The following is a 21,964-nucleotide window of genomic DNA, read 5'->3' on the forward strand; positions in this document are numbered from 1 at the left end:
GCGCAGGGCCCACAGCCAGGCCTATATTTAGCCTGGAAAGGGTGGGGGACCCTAGGAGACAAAGCACTGCCGCCAGCCTCGGCGCCCAGGGGGCGGAGCCGATGAGAGCCGGCCTCCCCGCCCTCCTCTTCCGCAGGGTCACCTTGGCTGGAGGGCTCCGTCAGTCTGGATGTGCCCAGTTCCTAGCAGCTGCTCTGTGTCCTGTGCAACTCTCATCCCCCAAAACCGTGGTCTGGGGAGGGGGTTGCTGTGGCCTGGGAGAAATGGGGGTGGAAAGTTTTCAATCCCATTGGCCACGTGGGGAGCTCACCCCTTTCCCAGCCCGGGCTGCCCAGCTCCCCCCAGCAGGCCCAGGGGCAGCATCGCTGGGGTTGGGATGCCAAGGTGAGCCTGACCCCGGGTGGGGGGTCGAGGGAGAGGGGGAGGCTGGTCTGGCTCCTCCCCCCAACCAGGCACTGATGAGTGTCGGGGCTGCAAATAGCCCAGTGGAATCAGTGAGTCACAGAGGCTGGAAATACCGCGCCCACTCTCCCTCCCCTCCTCCTGCCTGCAGTTCTAGATGCACTGGCCATCACCCCATCACTCTGATTTCAGTAGCGCCTGGTGGGGTGTGGGGTGTGTGTGTAGAAGGTCCCTCCAGAGAGTACCCAGACTCCAGACTCCCTGAACCAGCCACCTCCCAACCAGGTTTCAGCTTGGCTCTGCCCCAGGAGCTGTGTGACCCCGGGCCAGTCACTCAGCCTCTCTGGTTCTCAAAGCCCATTTGGTACAAGATAGCCTTCAACAAGGCAAATGACTCAGTGCAGCTGACCCACCTTTGGTGTGCCTATGCCTGGGATATTTCATGGCACGCAGTAGCAGTGGCTGGCTAGCAGTTGGAAGAGAAGGCACTGCAAGGTTTTTCATGGAAATAATTCTGGGAGTCCTGCCAAGGTGGGTCTGGGAGCCAATGGAGGAAGCCAAAGGACACCCACATTTCTGTGAGGTCTTGAATTTTACTTGAGCTACCACCCCCACCTCCAAATCCCAAGGAAGGCATGTCTGCTTATCCTGGGATTTCCCACCCCAGTTGCCTCCAACCCCATCCCAAATTTGAGAACTTCAGGCAGGTGATCTCCAGAAGTCTGTGACATTGTCATTTATTATGTGTGCAGGGTACAATGCCAGGACCCTCCCATGCCCTCTCCCCATCCCAAGTTGCCCCCTAAGGGCCCGAGTGGCAGGGGTGAGAGACTACCCTACAGAACACTGACCCAAGGGGCACAGAGAGCAGAGCTGGCTCTGCCACTTGCCCTAGTCCCCCCCCGCCCCCCCGCCCCCCCCCCGCCACTAACTGAACCACCCTTTCCCCTCACCCCTGCTTCTGTATGTGGGAGACTGAGCCAAGGGGTATTGGGGGCAGCTGGGGCTCCCCAGAATGAAGGCTGACTGGAGGTCCCTGCCCTGGCCTGGGGGCTAGGAGGGAATTGGGTTGGGGGCTCTGTCTATGATTCAGGCATTCTCCAGCAGAAAGATGTAGGGGCAGGGGGTATAGGTCAAGAGAGGCAGAGAGAGAGGCGCCACTTCCCAGTGCACAGAGGGGTGAGGGCCATTGGCCATTTGAGAACAGCTTTCTGGGATTACATCCAACCTTCAGTGGGCAAGTTGGGCACTCAACTGCTCAGAGACTCAGTTTCCCCATTGACAAAAATGGAGATTGAAATCTGACTTTAGAATGTTCTGAATTTGGCCTCAACCAATGGTAACGCTGAGTATTTGAAGGATGACAGGTATGTGTGCACATGTGTAGTTACACACAACAACCCTATAGATTCATAGATTCAGGAGAGGGAAGGATGGGGGAGGTGACTGGCCACAGGGAAGGTCAGCAAGACACTGGTCCAACCCTGAGGCCCAAAGCCCCATCCATGCTCTCTTTCCCACTTCTGCTGGCTGACTTGTCTACCGTGGAGTAATCCCCAGGAGCCCAGGCCGGGAGTTGTGGGGAAAGAAGGACCAGCCGCACCCCTTAGCCTGGCCTTGCCTGGAGGCACGGAGCAGGTAACAGATGGCAGGAGTTTCACACAGTTTTTCACGAACCAGCTGTATTGGAAAAAACCCACGTGTATACAGACACAACGTGGCCCTGCCCTGGCACAGCTGACTGGTGGGGCACCAGGTAGGCAGGCAGTCTGGCAGCTGGTTTGGGGCTTAGAGAGTAGCAGAGGCGAGGTTTCCAACATGGTTGCCTCTTCTGGCCCCCTGTTCACCCTGGAAGTTCAATTTAGATGGGTACCTCTGCCTGTGATCTCCCTCTGCCTCTCCTGCTCCCCTTGGCCAAGGATGTCCTGGGTCCCCTTCCCCCACCCACGCCCTGCAGAGACTCCATAGATCAAAGGATCTGTCCATCTGTCTGTCCTGCAGATTATTTGCCCAAAGAGTCTGCCTGTCCCAATTTCCCCTTCCCAAAGTGGGTTCTCTGAAATGTCCCCCCCCCCCAATCCCTTTATTTTGGACTAAATGATAGGCCACATCTGGACTCTGGGGGCCACAGGTCAGGCCAGGGGATCCCTGGCATGCCATGGGCAGAGCAGAAGGCCTGTTTTTTTGGGGTGACCCACCTGGGGCCTGGGGGTGTCAGAGCTAGACCATGGGCTGAGATGTTTTGGAAGCTGTCATGAGGGTCTTAGGAAAACTCGGGCAGGCCAGTGCGGGGAGAAGGACGGGGAAGTCAGGAGGGCAGGGATAAGGGGAGACCCTCAGATTTTTATCTCTGTCCGGAAGGTCTGCTGGACATGCTCTGTATGTGGGTGGCGTCGTGCCCGGATGGTGAGGCTGCCGTCCTCCCTCAGGGCTGAGGTCACCGACGTGGGGTCCACATCCTCCGGCAGCTGGCACTTGTGAGCGAAGGTGTTCATGACTGTGCCATCAGCTGCCAGCTGGGGAAGGGTTATAGGTCAGGGCAGGCTGCCTCCCACTCCTGTCCCACTCATGTCAAGCCACAGCCCCTTCTCTTCAGTGTAAGCCCAGCTGGGTCCCCACTTGCTAAAGGGTTCTGTTCTAAGGTGTAGAGGCCCAGCAGAGGGGCTGACCAGAGTGGTGGTGGCCACAGGCCAAGGGCTATGTGGGGACAGGTGCAGAGGTGCTTAGAAGAACTCCCAGTGGTCCCAATGGGTGGGGCTTGGCGGGGGGGAACTCAGAGACAGAGGAGGCTCGGTGGCAGAATCTGGGGCTCCTGAGCAACGAGGAGAAGGTGGCACTGGGCAGAACCAAGCCCTCTTAGACAGCCAGACACATTGGGTGTCTACCGTCAGGGCTGGGCTGGCGTCCCTTCCCCCATGACTTGGCCAGCACATAGTGTCCAGAGGAGCCTGGGGTGGCTGAGTCACTGGTGGGGGTGGCAGGGCTGGCACGTGCTGCCCACTGGTCCTGGTGCCCACAGTCCTTGGCTTGCCTGACCGGAGCGCCTGGGTATCCAGCCTCCCGTGCTCAGGAAGGAAGCCAGGCCATGGGGGATCAGGTGGAGGCTGCCGGCTAAGCCTGTCCTTTAACGGGGACCTGTGGCTGTGGCCCGCTGGGGGACAGCATCCCTGTGCAGGCTGGGCCACACCCTCCTCCCGGTTGTCGGCTTCCTGAGAGCTGGGATTCAGAGACCCTAGGGACCCAATGACACTAAGACCCAGGGCTGCAGGAGTGTGGGGTTTGGAGTGTGTGATCCTGAACTGCAGAGCCTCTGCCCAGCCTTGGGCCAATTCAGGGGTCCCAGGATGTGGGCTGGGTGTTTGGGTCCTGGAGGGAAGAGGACTTGGGGGTGTCATGTGAGGGAATTCCTCCTGCAGCTGCCCAGGTGAGCCCCCCACCAACCCACATACCTGCCGGAAGAGCTGTCCTCACCCAACCACTATTTCCCTCCTCTCATCTCCCCTCTCACCACACCCCTCAGGTGCCCCGTGCCTGCATCCTTCCAGCCCCTCCCATTCCCCGATGGCTCTCTCAGCGGCCCTGGCTCCTGAAGAAAGGATCTGGTAGCCTTGGGGCAGAGAGAGGCAGCCCACCAGCTCTAGGAGCCAGGTCTCCAGTTTGCCCTGGGGGGCTGGGGAAGACACTGGTCAAGGTCTGGGGTCCCAGGATAAGACATGAGAATGGGGACCCTGGGCAGCGGGTATAGGTGCAGAGCCGGGGTTCAGGCAGGGTAGGCGGGCTCACCTTCTCAGCTCGAACCTCGATGTGGTTGTTGGATGTAGTGACGATGATGTCTTCAGGGGAGAAGTCACTCACATCCACTGCAAACTCATAGGCGTCTCCAAGAGTCTTGATGTTGCCCGGTCCCCCAGAACGGGCTGTGGGGAGGGCTGCCGTGAGCTGAGCACTTGTACCCAGAACCTAGGTTTCTGGCTGCTTCTCCTGGGGAAAGGGGAGGCCCCCCAGGCCTGACCTCCCCCGCAGCTGTTGCTCCTAACCCCCCCCCCAGCCTGCCCCTCCTCACTTCTTGCAACCCACCTTTTCCATGGTGGGGATGGGGCCTCACCAGGCACGGGGGGTGGGGGGGTGGGAGAGGGCATGTATGTGGCATAATCTTTAGCAACGCACCCCAGGCCTAGAGTGGGGATGCACCGCCTCCCTCCACCCCATGCAGCCCTCCAGAGCAGCAGCAAGGACCTGGGCGGCCCTATGTGGCCACGGTGCTCTAACTGACCCCCGAGCCACAACTGTTCCTTGGAGGTCCATCTGTTCTCACGGCCACATCTGTCTCGTGGCCACATCTGTTCTGGGGGACACATGTGGCTGCAGCCTTGCAGCACATGTTGCTGGCAGCTTGGCAGCTGCAGCCACACTGGGAGGTGAGCAGAGCAGGTGCCCCTGTATGTGCCTCCCCCCTCCCCTCAAAGCCCCGAGCACTTGCCTGGGAAGGTCAGGGGCTCTGAGTGGGGCCTCATGAAGCTGCCAAAATCCTCAGAAAACATGCTCAAGGCCTTCTCCATGGGTGGGTCCTGGGCTGGGAGGGCACGGGAGGCCGACGAAGATGAGGAGGACGAGGAAGAATGGAAGCTTCTCTCCGCTCTGAAGCTGGAGGAGGTCCTGTGGCTCATCCACGGGCGGGCGGCCGGGCCCTGGCCAGGCGGGCAGGGGAAGACAGGAGAGGGTGCGGGCAGCAGTCTCTGGGGGAGCATGCGAGGCCCCGACTGCCGGCACTTTATAAGGCCCGACCGTCCCTGGGCGCAGGGCCAGCCCCTTGTCTACCAGCTAAATTTAGGCCTCACCGTGGCCCAGAGGGAGCTGGAAATCTTCTCCAGTGAGACGGTCCTGCTGACAGTCCAACACACGCAGGCCCGTGAGGCTGAGCTCACAGCCCAGCATTCCAGGCTGATAACTCCTGCCTCGGGGCCTTGGCATAGCAGCAGGGAGGGGGCCACAGCTGGCCCCTTGCCACTCAGACCCTCATGCCCGGGGGACCCTGTGTGTGTGTGTGTGTGTGTGTGTGTGTGTGTGTGTGTATGTGTGTGGTGTGAGTACTGTGTCTCTGTCTCCCCCATCAGCCTGGGGCTCTCAAGGATTCTGCCTCCCCCATCAGATTGCAAGCTCCTTGCAGCTAGGCTTTTCTACTTCCTGTCCCCTCTCCCTCAAAGTTCCAGCCCTTGGTAAGAGGGGATTTGGGTGGTGGAGGATCAGGGTAGAGAGGCCCAAGCCCCTGGCTTTGGAGATGGCATGAGATGCCAGGTGGAGGTCAGGGGTGGGTGGAGGACCCCCACCTGCTGGATCCCTGTGTGAGGCGAGGGGCTCCTTCCTTCAGGGCAGATAATGTTTACAGCCGTCTCTTAGGAAGGACTGAGACGGCCCGGGGGGTTAGGGGGTGGATAGAATGTGCAGCTGCGCCCCTGCCAGCTCCCACCGAGACCCAGATTCCATGCTTGCCTTCCATCCTCATACTCTGGAAAATTTCGAGGGCCCCAAGAGGAGAAAGGCTAGCGGCCTGAGGCAGGGCTGGGGGTTGGGCCCCAACTCAGGTAATTTGGTAATTATCCTTAAAGATCTAGAAGGGTATATTCCTGGGAACTATCTGCTTGACCTCCAGCTCAGAGGAGATACCTGAGACTGGCACGCGGGAGTTCAGTGAGAGGTAGAGAATTCTGACTTTCGGAGTACCTGCTGGGCTCCTGGCTGTGAGCTTTCCAGCATGGTCCATTTGATCCCCACACAGCTCTGAAAGGAGGTGTCCTTCCCATTTTATAGACAGGTAAATGAAGCCTCCCAGAGAGGTCAGGCTTGTGCCAGTAAGTGGCAGAGCTGGGATTCAAACCCAGATGTATACCTGATCGAAAGCCTTCCAGGAGGCCAGGTGATCAGAACATCCGTGTGTGGAGACAGGCTGGCCCAGAAGACTGCCCCTGGAAGTCCCTCTCTGCATTTCTACAGCTCAGCAGAGCCAGGACAGACAAGTGGCGCCAGGGTCAAAGCCGGGGAAGGCCATTCTGGGAGGCGGTCAGGCCTTCCATTGCTGCCCAGGCTGCAGTGTGGGGCCTCTGCTCTCCTCTCTAAATCCTGCTCTCCTCCCCCATGGAGGCCTCTCTGATTGCTGCAGCCCACAGAGGGGGCCCCTGCCCAGGTGCCCACAGCACTGCCTGTCTTTGCCCACCCCAGCACCTGGCCGTGTGACCTGGTCTTCCTGTGTCTGAGTCCTCTGCTGTCCTCTCTTGTCTATCAGACTGGCATTTCCTCCAGGGCAGGGGTTCGACTGTGTCCCCGTTAGACTGGGGGCTCCTGAAAGTGGGGACTTTCTTTTCTCTGGCTCCCACAGAACATCATTCTTGGGGTGCTCCATCGGTAGAGGTAATTACTGGTGTTGGTGGCCCGGGAAGTGGGACCAAGGCAGTGGCTGGAGCAAGAAGGGTCTGTCATTCCAGTGGGGATGCCTGCCTAGCTCATGTCACCTATCCTGGCCGAGGGGGCGGCCAGGAAGTTACAGCACTGAGGTGAGATGGAAAGAGGGTGGGGGAGGGGTGGGGGGCCCAGAAGCCTGCTGCCCGCCAGGGAAATAGGAGCCAGTGGCTAAATGCAGACACACTGTCATGGTGCTGAGGGCCTGAGTCACTGCTGCTGGACGTCAGCTCTCATTACCCACCCTGCCCACCGTTCCTCCTCCCCTTCCCCCCATCCCTGAGTTGTCACCCACACATATACTGCATCCACTGGCTTCAGTGGCCAGGAGGGACCCTGGAAGGTCATCAAGGCCATTCCCTTGTCTCTGGGCTTGTCTCTCCCTTCAGATCACAGGGACAGAAGGAGCTTTAGAGATGTTCCAATGCCTTGAATCCCAAACCTGCCAGGGCATCCAAATCACCAGAGGGAACTTTTAGCAAACACAGAGTCTTACCCTGCACCCCAATATTCTGATTTGGGATCTTGGGAAGGGCCCAGGAATCTGTTCCCATCAGCTCCCCACACAGCCAGCCCACAGACCAGTGTTTGGAAACCACTCATCACTCAGCAGATATTTATTGAACACCTACTATGTGCCAGGTACTGTTCCAGGCTCTGGGGAACACCTACTATTCGCCAGCGATAGGCCCCTGCTGTGATAGCTTCCAGGCTCCCCTCATTGGACAGAAGAGGAAACCAAGGCTCCAAGTGGTAAAGGACCAGTTGGGAGTGGCAGCGCTGCTCTGGTTTCAAGTCTGGTATCAAGTCTGCTCTCACCCTTTGCTGCTGCCGGTGCTTGATGAAGAGGAGGGAGAAGTTGAGGGACTGGCAGGTAGAGGAAATGGCTTTGGGAGGACAGGGACTGCACCCCCTTGCCGGCCTTTTTCCAGTTTCCTGGTGCTCACAGGACCAGGGAGGTGAGGTTGTGGACATACAGTTTGCCTGGCCAGCCGATGCCGGCTGTGAGATTGGAGCTGGCAGCTGCCCGAGGCCAGAGATGGGTTTGGGATGTCAACAGGGCCGCTGGTTATCCTGTTACTTCAGTACACAGTCGACAGTGTGCCCAGGTCCCTGCAGAACAGCAAGCCCTCACCCCACCTCTCACACACAACACACACACACGTGCTCCTATTTTGGTTTGACTTGGCCTGGCATCTAGGGACAGAGGGTGGCTCAGGGTCCCAGGATTTTAACAAGTCATTGAAGGGCCATCATGATTTTCAGAGAAGGGCTTTGTCTGGGGATGGTGGGGAGGGCAGTTGTCCCAGATCTATTGCCCAAATCTTCCAAAAGTGGCATCAGACAAAAATCCTCTGCTTTGTGCTCAAACAGTGACCTGTTTGATTCAGCCACAGGAGTTTGAGGAGCTCCGGGGAGGGGAAAAGCCACACAGTCTAGATCAGGGCTCAGCTTCTGCTGTGTGACTTTAGATGAGTGACGGCACCTCTCTGATCCTCCATTTATCATCTGCAAAATGGTGATGCTGTCCCTGACTCACAGGTTGCTGGGATGAACTTAAAGAGCCTGGCACGTAGCCAGCATGCAACATGTTCTTGTCCTTCACCATGCCCCCCACGCCCCGGCTCCTACCCTCTGTTGGGCTGGGACAAAGTCTGGGCATTTAACCAGAGCTTTGTCATTTGAGAGGCAGTTTTCTCCGACTGGAGTGGCTGGACACAAGGATCAAGTCTCAGTTCCTCCCTAGGCCTCGGAGCCCCCCCCCGCCCCCCCACCTTGATTCGCTGCCCCTGCTCCAGCTTGTTGGTCTCCTTCCCACCTCTGAGGAAGGTGGGCTGTCAGGACAGGACCAGGGAGGCCTGTGCAGGCTTCAGAGTCAGGCAAACCTGGGTGGGAGTCCTGGCTCTGCCCCTCTGCCTCTGTGACCTTGGTCAAGCAGCCTCACCTCTCTGAGACTCCATTTCTTTAAATCAGTATAATGCTGCTCTCCTCGCCCCCCCCCCCCGCCCCCCCCCCGTGAGTGCTCACTGATTTGGGGGGGAGGTGAGCACAGAGCCTGGCGCACAGCAAGGGGGCAGTAGTGACAGCACCCCTCGCCTTTGCCCCAGGCCTTCCTCCTGCTCTATCAGCTTCCTCTCCTCTCCCTGCTCTGCTTTTTCAAACCCTCCAGGCCTAGCTCTGAAAGTCCAGGGCCCTGATCATCAGCCCCCAAGATGGTCCCTCACCATCCTGCTCTGTGCATGAGCTTCCCTCCAATCCCCAAGTCTGGGGTCCCCCAGCCTGTGGCATGAGCCTGGTGGCTCTGGTAGGTTGTGGGGAGCCCCTGCTCCCCGCCCCTCGGCCTCTCTGGCCTGCACTGCACGGCTCAGCGGGCCTGGGCAGTTCCAGTTGATTTGTCAAGGACGTTTCTAATGGCCATGGCAAACCCCGGCCGGGGGGAGGAAGCGGGCAGGATGTTGATTGGTGGAACATGCACCTGTCCAGGTACAACTGCGCTGCAGGCAAAGAGTCTCTGTTAGAGGAGGGCCGTGGGGAGCCGCAGCAGGGCAGTCAGACACAGGTGAGGGGCTGCTGGGTGCGGAGCTGGGGGTGGACTTGGGTGGAACCTTCCAGAGCAGGAAGGGCAGAAGCAGGAGTGGGGAGAGCAGGGAGCCAGCACCTCATTTCGACCCTCACGGCTCTCCTGGGCCTGGGGTTTTTGTGCCTCAGAGGCCTGAGCTGAGGGGGAAGGGGCTCAGGGATGGGCATGGGGAGTCAGAGCAGTCTGTGGGGACCCCACAGTGAGAAGGTGACTCCACTGGGCCAGGAGACTGCTCTGAGGCAGTGGAGGCAACAAGTGTCCAGGGAGGGTAGGGCGGTGGCCAAAGGACGGGCAGGGGGCTCTGAGGTTTGGGGTCCGGTCTTGACCAGTCTGCTGCTGGACATGGAGGGGCACAGCTAGGAAGCCACACCCCACAGGCATGCCCTTGGGGACACCCCAGGGCACACCAGACTTACGTCCCTCCTGAGAACTTCACACATGCACACGTACACGTATACACACACACACACAGGAAAACGCCACCTCTCCTTTTCACCTGGGAAGTAGCAATAGTGAAAGGGCCAAGTGGCAGGGTAAGGACGCTGGAGCAGTTCACCAGGTGTCCATCTATCTGTCGTCTGTCGGCTGCGTCAGGGACCAGATGGAGGAGCTGATAGGGCTGCGTGAGGGCTCCTCCGGGAAACCTGTGACTCTTCAGGAGCTATGGGGCCCGTGTCCCCACATCCGCAGAACCATCCGAGGTGAGAGGCCCCCTCCCCTCCCCATCAAAGGCCCCTCAGGCATCACTGCCTCCCCAGGCTCCCCCTCCCCCACCCACCTGAAAGCCCAAAAGCTCTCGTTTGCCCCAGACATCACTACCCAGAGTTTCCTGGTGGCAGGGAGGGAAGGGACCTGTCTGTCTGTCCATCTGTCCATGGGTCAGATGTGCTAGGTGTTTGCCCTGTACCTTTTGGGAATGCAGCTCCCAAGGCCTGCACACTGCCGGGGACCTTGCTAGGAGCCCGGTGGGCGCTCTCTGGCCTGACACCAGCCCCACAGGTCCTAGGACAGCCCAGGTGTCCTGCTAGATGCTTGTGTTCTCTAAGCTATGGACCCTGTGGAGATACCGGAGAGAGCTGTCACTCCCAGCAGGCCCTCCATAGCCCTGTCCCTTTGGTCATTCTTCCATAAGTACCCCAGTATGGAACAGGGGTGGGAGGATGGCAGACTGGTCAAATGCCCCCTGGCAGGGCCAGTAGGCCTGGCACCCACTGTGCTGCCACCTTCACTCATCACAAATCCTGCTCTGCCCCTCACATGAGGTGCAGCCCCCTCTGGGGTACCCTGAACTGGACCACTTGCTCTAGCCCCACACAGCCCCTGCCCTCCCTGCCCTGAGCCTGAGCAGACCTCCAGGGAAGAGGCCGTCCCCGTGCCCAACCCGCAGCCCTGGGCTGTGACCCTCTGCCCCGGCTCCAGGTGGCCTGGAGTGGCTGAAGCAGAAGCTGTTCCGTGTGGGTGAGGACTGGTATTTCCTGATGACCCTTGGCGTACTCATGGCCCTGATCAGCTACACCATGAGCTTCATCGTGGGGCGTGTGGTCCGAGGTAAGCCCTGCCTGGTACGCACGTGTGCTCAGGACCCAGGGCTTCCAAGCATGTTCTGGGAGATGCCTCCTGGGCTGCCAGGTGCAGCGGCGGTGGGGGAGGGGTCTGGGTGGGACAAGGCCTGGGTCTGGTCCTGGCTTTGCTCTTGACTTGCTGTTTGACCTTGGGCAGGCTCCTGCCCGTCTCTGAGCCTCAGTCTCCTCATCTGACAATGAGCAAGAGACGCCTGAATGTTCCCAAGAGCCCTTTCCCTCTGAGCTCTATGCTCCCCTCTTCCAGCTGCCGCAGCTCCCTCTCCTTCCTCCCTTCTTGCTCTCAACTCAGTGGAGAGCAGAGGCCACTTGCCTAGACAACCATGCTTCAGCAGGCTCTCTCCCCACTGAGGTCTCCGTGGAAGAGTGAGCGTGGGGCAGGAAGGCTCGAACACAACTTCTCTGGGACACTTGCTCAGGTGTCATCATGAGGGACTGTTCTGCCCCATATATTATCTCGGGCGCTTCACACTCTGTCTCACTTCTCACAATGACCCTGGGAGGGAGGAACCATCACTAACCCATTTGACAGACAGGTAAACAGAGGCTCTGAAAGGTCGAGTCCCTTGCCCAAGGTTCCTCAGCGAGGGAGTGGCAAAACTGGGTCGGGATCCAGGGTCCTGTTCCTGCCTCCGCTTGGGGATCTGCCACTCACTGGGTGGCCTGGGCCTCCCCTCTCCGAGCCTCCATTTTCTGGTCAGTAAGAGGGCACCTGAGGGCTACAGAGCCTGTGGGTGTCTCCCTGACTCCTGGCTATCCATAGCACACAAGTGGCTGTACCGGGAGATTGGGGACAGCCACCTGCTCCGGTATCTCTCCTGGATGGTGTACCCCGTGGCCTTGGTCTCCTTCTCCTCAGGCTTCTCACAGAGCATCACGCCCTTCTCTGGAGGTGAGCCCAGTCACCTGGCCTTTCATACAGTCCCCGCGGACCAAAACCTTTTCATATCCCTCAGGCTTCTGAGAGGGGGAGGCAGGAAGCAGTAACCCTATTTCACAACTGGAGAAGCCAGGCTCAGAGGAGTCATGTCACTTACCCAGAGCCACACGGCCGGAAGTCCAGATCTTGACTCCTGGGTCGCTGATGGCTCTGCTCCCTTTCTGAGAGCTTTACTGGGCAGTGACGGGAGCACTGGTGGCAGGATCCCCTGCAGTGCTGGTGCCAAGGTTATTCCCAGGGAGGGGCTGATGGAGGGCACAGCTCCCCCAGGCCTCTCAGCTCTGCCTCCAGCTGCAGGCCAGCAGAGGGGAGCTCCAGGGATGCGTCTGGGGGCGCCTGAGAGCCCATCCTGGGTTCCCCCCATCCTGCCATAGCCGTCTGTCAGGCCCCGCTAGTAGGACATAGACAACTCAGGTCCCTCTCTGACCCTCAGCTTCCTCGTCTGAAAAAGGGGTGTATGAATCCTAAATCCTAGGGTTTAGAAGAACCTGACAAGAGGGTGATGGGAAACTCTGTGCAGGGTAGTATTGCGTTCAATCCAGATTCTCCCTCCTCCCCCTGCCAAGGTTCTGGAATCCCGGAGCTGAAGACCATCCTGTCAGGCGTGGTCTTGGAGGACTACCTGGATATTAAGAACTTCGGGGCCAAGGTGGTGGGTCTCACCTGCACCCTGGCCACGGGCAGCACCATCTTCCTGGGCAAAGTGGTACGGGCAGGCACGAGATCACCCCCACTCACCCCACCCTGCCCTGCTGCCCCGTCTGCCTTTTCCCCATCGCGCCACCGAAGTTGGGTCAGAGGGGACTCAGGCGAATGTCTTCCTTGGAGGCTCAGTCTTGGGGAGGAGGCAGGCTGGGTCCCCAGAGTGTGACAAAGGGACTGGGGAGATGGGTGAGGTGGGTGTGGAGAGGCAGCCATGTTGTCTCTGGATGAGACTCCTTCTGCCTCCCAACCTTGGGCCCTGAGGGGAACCAGCAGGGACCCGACTCCATGGAGACAAGCTGTGTGCCCTGTGCTCACCCCTCCCCTGGCAGGGCCCCTTCGTGCACCTGACTGTAATGATTGCTGCCTACCTGGGCCGTGTACGCACCAAGACCATTGGGGAGACGGAGGTAAGGGGCTCAGGGAGGGCCCCCCTTGGAGGAATGAGAGGGAGGGGAGGGCAGGGGCTGACTCTGAGCCCGGGTCCCCCCAGAACAAGATCAAACAAAATGAAATGCTGGTGGCAGCAGCTGCAGTGGGCGTGGCCACAGTCTTTGCAGCACCCTTCAGCGGTAAGACTCTCCTTTACACCCCTCCCCTTGCACCCTGAGGCTCCCCCACACAACCACCCCCAATCCCCTGGAGCAGCCAGACTGACCAGCTCACTCCTCAGCCCAGCTGAGGGGCCTGGAGGAGAAATGGGGCTAATTTCAGTCTTGGCTCTTACAGCAGTCTTGCTGGCACAGGGTTGGGATGGGTGGCTGCCCAGACGCATCAGGGTCCTTAGACAGACTTGGGTGTGAGATCCAGCTCTCTGTGTGGCCCTGGAGTTTACCTCTCTGAGCCTCATTTCCTCATCTGTAAAATGGGATCATAACAGTCCCCACCCCGTAGGTCTAGTGTAAAGATTGAGGTGGCTGAGAAGGGCACACACGGGTGTGTTCCCTGGGCAGCAGGCTGCCTGCCCTGCCCTCCCCTCCACAGGACCAAAGAGGAGGTGTGGCCATGTCTGCAGGGCCTAGGAGAACAGGCCAGGAGGGGTCAGGGTGCTGGATGGGTAGAGGTGGGGTCTGCCTAAGCGGCCATTGCTCCCAGGCGTCCTGTTCAGTATCGAGGTCATGTCTTCCCACTTCTCCGTCTGGGATTACTGGAGGGGCTTCTTTGCCGCCACCTGTGGGGCCTTCATGTTTCGCCTCCTGGCGGTCTTCAACAGCGAGCAGGGTGAGTCCCCACTGGACACCGGGCCTACCCCCCACACCCACCCCCCTTCCTCCCCCCTTCTCTTCTTCCCTCCTCCTCTCCTTTCTCGCCCTCCTTCTCTCCATCCCTCCTCCTGTCTTCTCCCCTCTTCTTCCTCTTCCCTTTCCCTGTCTCCTTCTAGGAGGGTAGAAGTGAGCTAACTTGTATTAGGAATGAAGGAGGGGGGGACCCTGGGAGTAGAAGGGGCAAAGCTGGGCAGGGAGCGGGGGCCAGGGCTGGGGTACGAGTGTGGTCCCTGATCCTCACTCTCCTCCTCGCCCAGAGACCATCACCTCCCTCTATAAGACCAATTTCCGGGCAGACGTCCCCTTTGACCTGCCAGAGATCTTCTTTTTCGTGGCGGTGGGGTGAGTGGGTGCCCTGGGCCCCTCGAGCCCAATGGGGGGGGGGTCTCCCCAAGGCTAGAACTACTGTCCTTGGTCGTGGGAGGGGCTCTGGACTCACTTCCCCTCCCCCCAGGGCCATCTGTGGCATCCTGAGCTGTGCTTACCTCTTCTGTCAGCGAACATTCCTCACCTTTGTCAAGACCAATCCAGTTACCTCCAAACTGCTGGCCACCAGGTGGGCTCTGGGCTGGGGCTGGGACCCCTCAGAGACCCTCCCCCAGGGACTCTTAGCCTCCTGAGCCCACAACTCTTTTATATAGAGAGCTCCACCCCCTGACCGTACCCCATCTTCCTACAGAGCCTCCCAAACCTCCCCAGCGCACACCCCACTTATGGGGTCCCCATTCCCTTATAACATCCTCCCCAGGTCCCCGCTGTCACTGTTCCCCCTGTTTACTAGGCTACCAACCCCTCCATATAGTAACGCCCACTCCCCCTTGAGTCCTCACTCCCTCACTGAACCCCCACTCCTCCACTGAGCCCCAAGCCTCTTACTGAGCCCACTCCCTTCCCCAAACCTTGTCTGCCCCCTGGCATTAGCACTTCAAAGTGAGCCCTCTGCCCTAGACGGACATGCACTGGCCCCACGCTGGCCTAGTAGGGCTCTGTCCCAAACTCTCCTATTAGCCTGACCCCTTGTTACACAGCCATGGTGGACTGACTCCCCCAGCTGTCTCGACCTGGAGAGGGCCTGGCCCGTGTCCCTGCTCTTCTGGTTCCTGTCTCAGTGTCAGACCTCAGGGTAGTGAGGCCTGAGCTTGCCTGGTCCCCCCTCCATGGGGTGAGGGAACGGGGAGGGCTGGCACTGGAGCTTACCGCCCCCCACTCCTCACAGCAAGCCTCTGTACTCTGCCCTGGCCGCCTTGGTTCTCGCCTCCATCACCTACCCCCCTGGCGTGGGCCGCTTCATGGCTTCTCGGGTAAGGGGCCCTGAGCTGGGCAACGGGAGTGGGGAACCCCGATTCATTGTCCACTTTGTTCCTGTCATCTTGCTTAACCCCCACCCGCTCATACTTAGAGGGAGAGGCTTCAGTCCGGCAGGTTCAGAGCCATTCCGAGGTCTCCCCTGCCCTGATGGGAAGTGGCAGAGGAGGGTGTCAGGGGGTGCCCCTGCCCCCTCTTACAGAATTCCCACCTACCCTGCTCCAGCTGTCCATGAAGCAGCACCTGGACTCACTGTTTGACAACAACTCGTGGGCACTGATGACCCGGAACTCGTCCCCACCTTGGCCTAAGGAGCTCGACCCCCAGAACCTGTGGTTCGAATGGTACCACCCGCAGTTCACCATCTTTGGGACTCTTGCCTTCTTCCTGGTTATGAAGGTGGGTATTCCGGGGCTCCCCCAGGGTATGTGACTAGTCTTGGTCCAATGGGGGGGTGCCTCCCCACAGAATATAGCGCAGTGCCGGGGCCTTTCACCCAGACTCCCTGACCTGACCCCCATCTGCTGTGTGGTCCTGGGCTAGTCCTTCAGCTGTCTGACCCTGGGTTTCATCATCTTTAAAATGGGGTAGTTACTGTACCTTCCTCAAAGGGAAGGTTGGGAGGGAAGAAATGAGAGGGTCTGGCACACAGTAGGCTCCTTGTCAGGGCGAGGTTCCTTCTGCTGCTCAGTGCCTTCCCTGACACCAGATACTGGCTTGGCGTGGGCCCGGGCATCCTTTCTCCCTGGGACACTCCTCTGTCCCCTGTCCAGTCCTTGCCTTGCCCACTGTGCCCAGTTGCCTCTAGCCTATGGCCCTCTGGGTTCCCCCACCCACAGTTCTGGATGCTGATTCTGGCCACCACAATCCCCATGCCTGCTGGGTACTTCATGCCCATATTCATCTTCGGTGAGTCTGGGGTCCTGATGGTCTTAGGGGTTCAGGTGATTGGGGCAGGGCTATGGCTCCCGGTCCGTCCGCTCCCTCCCCAGGATGGTACTGACGTTGGTCCCCAAGGATGGAGGGCTGTGGGGGCCGGGTCAGCCCAGCTCCCAGTCCTCACCCCAAGTCTGTGACCAGGAGCTGCCATCGGGCGCCTCATTGGGGAGGCCCTCTCTCTTGCCTTCCCTGAGGGCATCGTGGCCGGAGGGGTCATCAACCCCATCATGCCTGGGGGGTATGCCGTGGCAGGTAAGTGGGCCAGGTCCCCACTGGGTGGGCTGGACCTGGAGAATCAGCCAGTGGGTCTGCAGGGCATAGGGTGGTCACTGAGCCCCGCACTGAGCTCCTCACCCTCTCCTGAGCCCCTGTTATTCTCTCCAGCTCCTGTCTTGTCCTTCATCCTCCATCTGCTCCCCTATTGCTCTCCCCCTCACCAAGCCCAGGTATTGGGGCACTTCCAACAGTGGCCAGCATGTGGCCTCTGGACAATTCCCACCCTGACCCATGGCCATAGCCACACCAGCCTTGCCCTCTGCATGAGACTGGCCCCTGGCCTGAGCTACCCTGTCCCGGCTCTGCCCCCTGCAGGGGCGGCGGCCTTCTCAGGGGCCGTGACCCACACCATCTCCACGGCGCTGCTGGCCTTTGAGCTGACTGGCCAGATCGTGCACGCATTGCCCGTGCTGATGGCGGTGCTGATGGCCAATGCCATTGCCCAGAGCTGCCAGCCCTCCTTCTATGACGGCACCATCATTGTCAAGAAGCTGCCGTATCTTCCGTGGATCCGATGCCGAAAAATCAGGTGAGTGGAGCCTGACTCAGGTTGGCTGACAGGGGAGATGGTGTCCAGTGGACTGGGCATGGACCCCCACCCCGCAAATACCCCACTGCAGCTGACCTTGGACGTGGGTGGTGTCGGAGACACTGGCACACAGCTGTCCTCTTGTCTCTACTCTCCCAGCTCCCCGTGTGACCTTGGGCAAGTTTTTGGCCTCCTGGTCTTCCTCCTCTTCCTAGTCATCAGGTTGTCTTCACAACAGGACAGATATCGCCCACTTACGGAAACTGGGGCTCAGAGCAGCGCCGTGACTTGCTCCAGGTCACACAGAGAGTCAGCGCCAGATCTGGGAGGTCGCTGCTCCACTCCCCACTCCTGCTCTGCTGTCCTCACTGGGACATTGCGCGCTGGAGTGGAAATGGGCTTTGAGGTCCTCATGCGACCATACAAGACCAGAGCAGGCTCTGTCCCCTGAGAGGCAGGACCAAGGCTCTGAAAGTTCCAGGTCTCAGGTCCAGCTCCAAACACATGCAAGCTGCCACCTTGCTCTGGACCTCAGTTTCCCCATCTGTAAAATGGGGGTGTTTTTCAGACTTTAAATCTTTTCTTTTTGCCATCAAACTTTTCTTCAAATGACATTCTTTTGGGAAGGCTTCTGAATAAAACAGACCAAAGCTGGGGCGGCCGGTTGACTCAGTTGGTTGGAGCACTGTGCTCTTGACGGCAGGGTTGCCAGTTCGATCCCCACATGGGCCACTGTGAGCTGCACCCTCCACAACTAGATTGAAACAACTCCTTGACTTGGAGCTGATGGGTCCTGGAAAAACACACTTAAAATAAATAAAAGTTAAAAAAAAGGAGGAAAAAAAACCAGACCAAAGCTGGTCTGGGGGCAGGTGGGGGGCCAGGGGCCTGAGAATTCAGAGCCAGGCATTAGGTAAGTTGGTCCCTAGGTTCCTCTCTACCTCAGGGTTCTAGGAGTTGCTCATTCTGGGAATCTCTCAGTCCCTGCCCAAACTCAAAACACAGCAAAACTCCCCCTGGGTACCCCACCTTATCCTGGGGTCTGGATAGCTCCCCACTCCAGGACCTGACAGGAGCACCCCTCTACCTCCAGCTCTCACCGCGTCATTGTGGAGCACTTCATGAACCGTGCCATCACCACACTGGCCAAGGACACACCGCTGGAGGAGGTGGTCAAGGTCGTGACCTCCACAGACAGTGCCGAGTACCCCCTGGTGGACAGCACAGGTGCCCAGCAGGAAGTGGGGGAGGAAAAATGGGGAGGGGCATTTCCTCTACCTTCCTCTTGGATCTTGGAGGATCAGGTCCAGGAAAGGATAAGCAGGGCATTGAACCAGTCAGGCTGACTTGAATCTTAATCCAGGCTCTGCAACTGTGTGACTTTGGGCAAGTCACTTCACCTCTCTTAGCCTGTTTCCTCATTGGTAAAGCAAAGACTATAAACACCCTACTCTGGGGTGGCTGACATGTTGAAATGAGAGAGGAGAGGATTCTTGTAAGGCTGTCCATGGACAGCTCTTGGTATTCTGGAAACCAGGCCCGTTGTGCTCTGGGAATGGGAGTAGGACGATGGGGACACCACTAGGGTCTTCCAGAAGGGCTCTTTCTCTCAGTCTTTCCTTTAAGCATTTCCCAGTTGAGTCCCCTCCACAATCCCTGACACCACGAGAAAAACACCTTTTTAAAGAACAATGTGTCTTGTTAAAAGACACATAAGCTGAATCTTGGGGAGGGATCTACTTAGAGCATCATTTCCCACTGGGACAAGTACAGTGGGAGTGGGAAAGGTAAATAGGGGGGCGTGGGGGACAGCCAGGTCCGCTCAGGGCCACTGTCAGCCTTTGTGTCCCTTTTGTGTAAATGAGACATGGTGTATACTTGGCAAGCATAGCACAGCTGGATTTTGGTCCCCACTTGTCCTTTGGGCAGGTACCTTATATAGTGAACAACCTGCACAGCTGTATGGGTCACCCCCATAATCACCCCAAGATGCAGAAAGCCACTTATCAGCAGTAAACCTCCTTATGACCTGCAGTTTCCTCGTCTGGAAAATAGGGACGAATATAGTAAGGAGTTGTCAGAGGTTCTCATCCTAAATGTCCCATCTAAATCGGGACACCCTTAACACTGTCCCACAGAACATACCCGCTTCCCAGTTGAACATATTTGCATATGGAGGACTCCTCCGAGAGGCTTCACTTCCTGGAACAAAGACAGAATTGGCCTCCAAAACAAAGTCCACTCTACGCTTAGAGCCACAGGAAGCAAAAAACTCGCAACCCACAGGCCTGGGCTGTGGGACCCTGCTGCCCACTAAAGAAATAGCTTTAATTGCTTTGTTTTTAAAGGGGGAGCACATAAAGGTCTAGCTGTAAGGTTTTTGTTTTACTGGATAAGAAGAAAAAATATCAGGCTGTCCCCTCGAGACTTTATACCTGCAAACTCCAGTGATACCCTGCAGTGAGACTTGCCAAATCACTAGCACACAGTAGGACCTCAGAACATGGTGACCTCCTGGGTTCACGCCTTCATTGGTCTGAGCCAGATGTGAAACTTCCTGTGGGAAATGAGGGACAAAGCCCTGAGGCACAGGCATCTTCATGCAGGTATCCCAAACCTGCTCATGCCTGAGGCCCTGCCACATGGGGAACCTCAGCTCAGGGTGAGCAGACTCCCTCTTGGCCCCCTGGCAGCCTTATCCACTGGCTGTCATGCCTCCATGTCAGAAGCTGAGTGACCTTGGGCAAGACAACTAACCTCTCTGTGCCTCTGAGCCTCAGTTTTCTGTTCTATAAAATAGGTGATAATAGTTCCTGACCCATAGGCTACTGCAGGTTCCTGAGAGAACACCCAGCACATAGTAGGTGCCCAGGAAATGCGAGTTCCTTCTTCATAATGCTGCTCACCCCCTCTCCCTCTCTATTTGTCCAGAGTCTCAGATCCTGGTGGGCACCATGCAAAGAGCCCACTTGGTGCAGGCCCTCCAGGTTGAGCCACCTTCCTGGGCTCCAGGACACCAGGTGAGTATTCATGCGGAAGGGTCAGCAGGGTTGTGAGCGGATCTGTGGGACAGGTGGCTTGAGAGGGGCAGCCTGGGAATGGGGAGGCTGGCCCAGGCCCCATAACCCTTCCCCCATCCCCAGCAGTGTCTCCAGGACATCTTGGCTGGGGGCTGCCCCATGGAGCCAGTGACCCTGCAGCTGTCCCCGGAGACCTCCCTGCACCAGGTAACGGGGAGAAGGGGAGAACTTGGGCATGGGGCAGACAAGGACCCTGGGGTAGAGGGGAGGAGCCCAAGAGGGAAACTTCAGCCCCAGCTTCCCCGACACACAGTGTGGCCCTCTGTTCCACTTGGGTCCGCTTCCTCATCTGCAAAACGAACATAGCAACTCCTGCCCCCTTCGAACCTCACTCCCAGGGTTGTTGGGACGATGCAGAGACTAGGGAAGTGCGAGGGATTGGGAAACAGAAGCCTGTGGGTGAAGAGAGGCAGTGGTTAAAATTAGGTCTTTGCATCAAGGCACACATGGGTTTCAATTTCAGGTCCATCAGATTCTCCCTGTGTGATCTTGTGCAGATTATTTAATCACTCTGAATGCTGATACCCAGTACCCCTGCAAACACAGAGACTGAAACATGGGGTCGGGGAAGGGCAAAAGCAGGCTGGGGATCTAAGAGGTCCTAACCTCTCTGTGCCACTGGATGATGCTTGATAACAGTCCTTTCCAGTGGTCCCTTTTGTGGACTCTGGCGACCCCTGGTGGGTCACTTCGGGAATTGCATGCCCTAGTTCTGGTGTTCCACCCACCATCATGCACTCACTCCTCCCTTCCAGGCTGAGATATATGGGGGTGAGGGTACTGCTGGGCAGAGCCCTGGGCAGGGCTTCTATCTTTGCTCAAAGCCCTCAGGTTAGGGAGAAATGGAAGCCAGAGGGGTGGGTTGGATGTAACCTGTCTTTCAGTGTCTCTTATCAACCCCTCCTCCAGGCTCACAACCTCTTCGAGCTGTTGAACCTTCAGTCCCTCTTCGTGACGTCTCAGGGCAGAGCTGTGGGCTCTGTGTCTTGGGTGGAGGTAACAGGTCCCACGGGAGGAACAAAGCAGAGGAGCCACGCTTGAGCAGGCTGGGGGTGGTGGAGGGCACCAATATTTGGAGGGGCTGCATGGGATTCCGATGAGCCCCACTTCCTGGCCCCAAGGGGCCACTGGGCCTGGCTACCCTGACCTTATTTTGTGGCCAGTGGCCAGCCCTGCCAATCTCTGGGCCTCAATGATCTGATCTGTGCAATGTGGAGTCACTGGCTCTAACACTCACCCCAGAATCAACCCTGAGGGGAATCAAACAAGACTGGAACCCCCGCTCTCAACTCCTCTACACCCGCCCTCCAAAATACCCTCTTTCTCTGTTCTAGCTGAAGAAAGCAATTTCCAACGTGACAAACCCGCCAGCCCCAAAGTGAGCCAGCCTGGAAAGATGAAACGCTGCCCTGGTGAAGGAGACTGGACAGACATCTGCCTCCCTTCCTCCATCATGACACACCTCTCCCCTCCAGCCCAGCTCAACCCTTCGGCAAAGCAGGCAGCTCTGTTCTAGCTCCAAAGAGGGCCCCATATTCACCACATTGCCTCCTAGATGGGACAAGTGCTACATACCTTGAAGGACAAATCCCACCCCAGACAGAGCTCAGAATGGGAGACAGCAGAAAACCACTAGTGTGTCCTCAGGAAACGTTTAACAAATTCACCAATGAAGAGACTGGTGTACGCTGTCACCAAGCTCTGGCACAGATACCCTCTCTAGGAGTAGTTTGACTCCCAACAGGAGGGTCCTGAGAAAAATAAAGCCATCCCCTAGAGCCACAGTGCACCCCTCATCTTAGCTCCAAGCGCGCTGACTTGACACCTCAGCTCCTTACCTGTGCTGGCCCTGAGCCAGCTCTTGGGGTCCCTTGTAGTCACGTGGGCACTGCAAGCCTGGGTCCCTGGTCTC

The 21,964-nt window shown here is 58.2% G+C and overlaps 2 protein-coding genes across 5 annotated transcripts; one reads left to right on the forward strand and one right to left on the reverse strand.

The window, feature by feature from the left end:
- Positions 1 to 1,123: 1,123 nt before the first annotated feature.
- On the reverse strand, positions 1,124 to 5,165 carry HSPB7 (heat shock protein family B (small) member 7). Its single transcript, XM_088790187.1, has 3 exons — positions 4,883 to 5,165; positions 4,186 to 4,319; positions 1,124 to 2,918 (listed from the first exon to the last, which is right to left on the reverse strand). The coding sequence occupies exons 1-3, from the start codon at positions 5,148 to 5,150 to the stop codon at positions 2,739 to 2,741; spliced, it is 582 nt and encodes a 193-aa protein (XP_088646313.1). The 5' UTR covers positions 5,151 to 5,165; the 3' UTR covers positions 1,124 to 2,738.
- Positions 5,166 to 9,320: 4,155 nt separating this feature from the next.
- LOC148755352 (chloride channel protein ClC-Ka) lies at positions 9,321 to 21,830 on the forward strand. Of its 4 annotated transcripts, none has more exons than XM_088790188.1 (20): positions 9,321 to 9,415; positions 10,031 to 10,137; positions 10,856 to 10,984; positions 11,780 to 11,908; positions 12,523 to 12,662; positions 12,991 to 13,068; positions 13,152 to 13,230; positions 13,754 to 13,879; positions 14,181 to 14,265; positions 14,378 to 14,479; positions 15,140 to 15,224; positions 15,454 to 15,627; positions 16,068 to 16,137; positions 16,309 to 16,419; positions 16,759 to 16,972; positions 18,066 to 18,199; positions 19,904 to 19,992; positions 20,116 to 20,199; positions 20,962 to 21,048; positions 21,387 to 21,830. In XM_088790188.1, the coding sequence occupies exons 2-20, from the start codon at positions 10,038 to 10,040 to the stop codon at positions 21,432 to 21,434; spliced, it is 2,064 nt and encodes a 687-aa protein (XP_088646314.1). In that variant the 5' UTR covers positions 9,321 to 9,415; positions 10,031 to 10,037; the 3' UTR covers positions 21,435 to 21,830. The 4 variants fall into 4 exon arrangements, with proteins under 4 accessions (XP_088646314.1, XP_088646315.1, XP_088646316.1 ...); XM_088790189.1 differs by having other exon boundaries at positions 20,119 to 20,199; XM_088790190.1 differs by lacking the exons at positions 18,066 to 18,199; positions 19,904 to 19,992; positions 20,116 to 20,199; positions 20,962 to 21,048; positions 21,387 to 21,830 and adding an exon at positions 17,132 to 17,628.
- Positions 21,831 to 21,964: the final 134 nt, after the last annotated feature.

Source organism: Rhinolophus sinicus, chromosome 14 (genome assembly GCF_057876585.1).
Source record: "Rhinolophus sinicus isolate RSI-liver-muscle chromosome 14, RSI-T2T, whole genome shotgun sequence".
NCBI lineage: Eukaryota > Metazoa > Chordata > Mammalia > Chiroptera > Rhinolophidae > Rhinolophus > Rhinolophus sinicus.

What these genes read in the sequence shown, in the direction of transcription:
- HSPB7 (XM_088790187.1), bottom strand. Translation starts at nt 5,150, where the DNA reads ATGCTCCCCCAGAGACTGCTGCCCGCACCCTCTCCTGTCTTCCCCTGC. An exon ending in AGAGCCCCTGACCTTCCCAG is followed by an intron (nt 4,320 to 4,882) that starts GCAAGTGCTCGG and finishes CCCTCCCCACAG; the next exon opens with CCCGTTCTGGGGGACCGGGC. An exon ending in TCGAGGTTCGAGCTGAGAAG is followed by an intron (nt 2,919 to 4,185) that starts GTGAGCCCGCCT and finishes ACCCTTCCCCAG; the next exon opens with CTGGCAGCTGATGGCACAGT.
- LOC148755352 (XM_088790188.1), top strand. Translation starts at nt 10,038, where the DNA reads ATGGAGGAGCTGATAGGGCTGCGTGAGGGCTCCTCCGGGAAACCTGTG. An exon ending in GGTCTTCAACAGCGAGCAGG is followed by an intron (nt 13,880 to 14,180) that starts GTGAGTCCCCAC and finishes CTCCTCGCCCAG; the next exon opens with AGACCATCACCTCCCTCTAT. An exon ending in CCCCCTGGTGGACAGCACAG is followed by an intron (nt 18,200 to 19,903) that starts GTGCCCAGCAGG and finishes CTATTTGTCCAG; the next exon opens with AGTCTCAGATCCTGGTGGGC.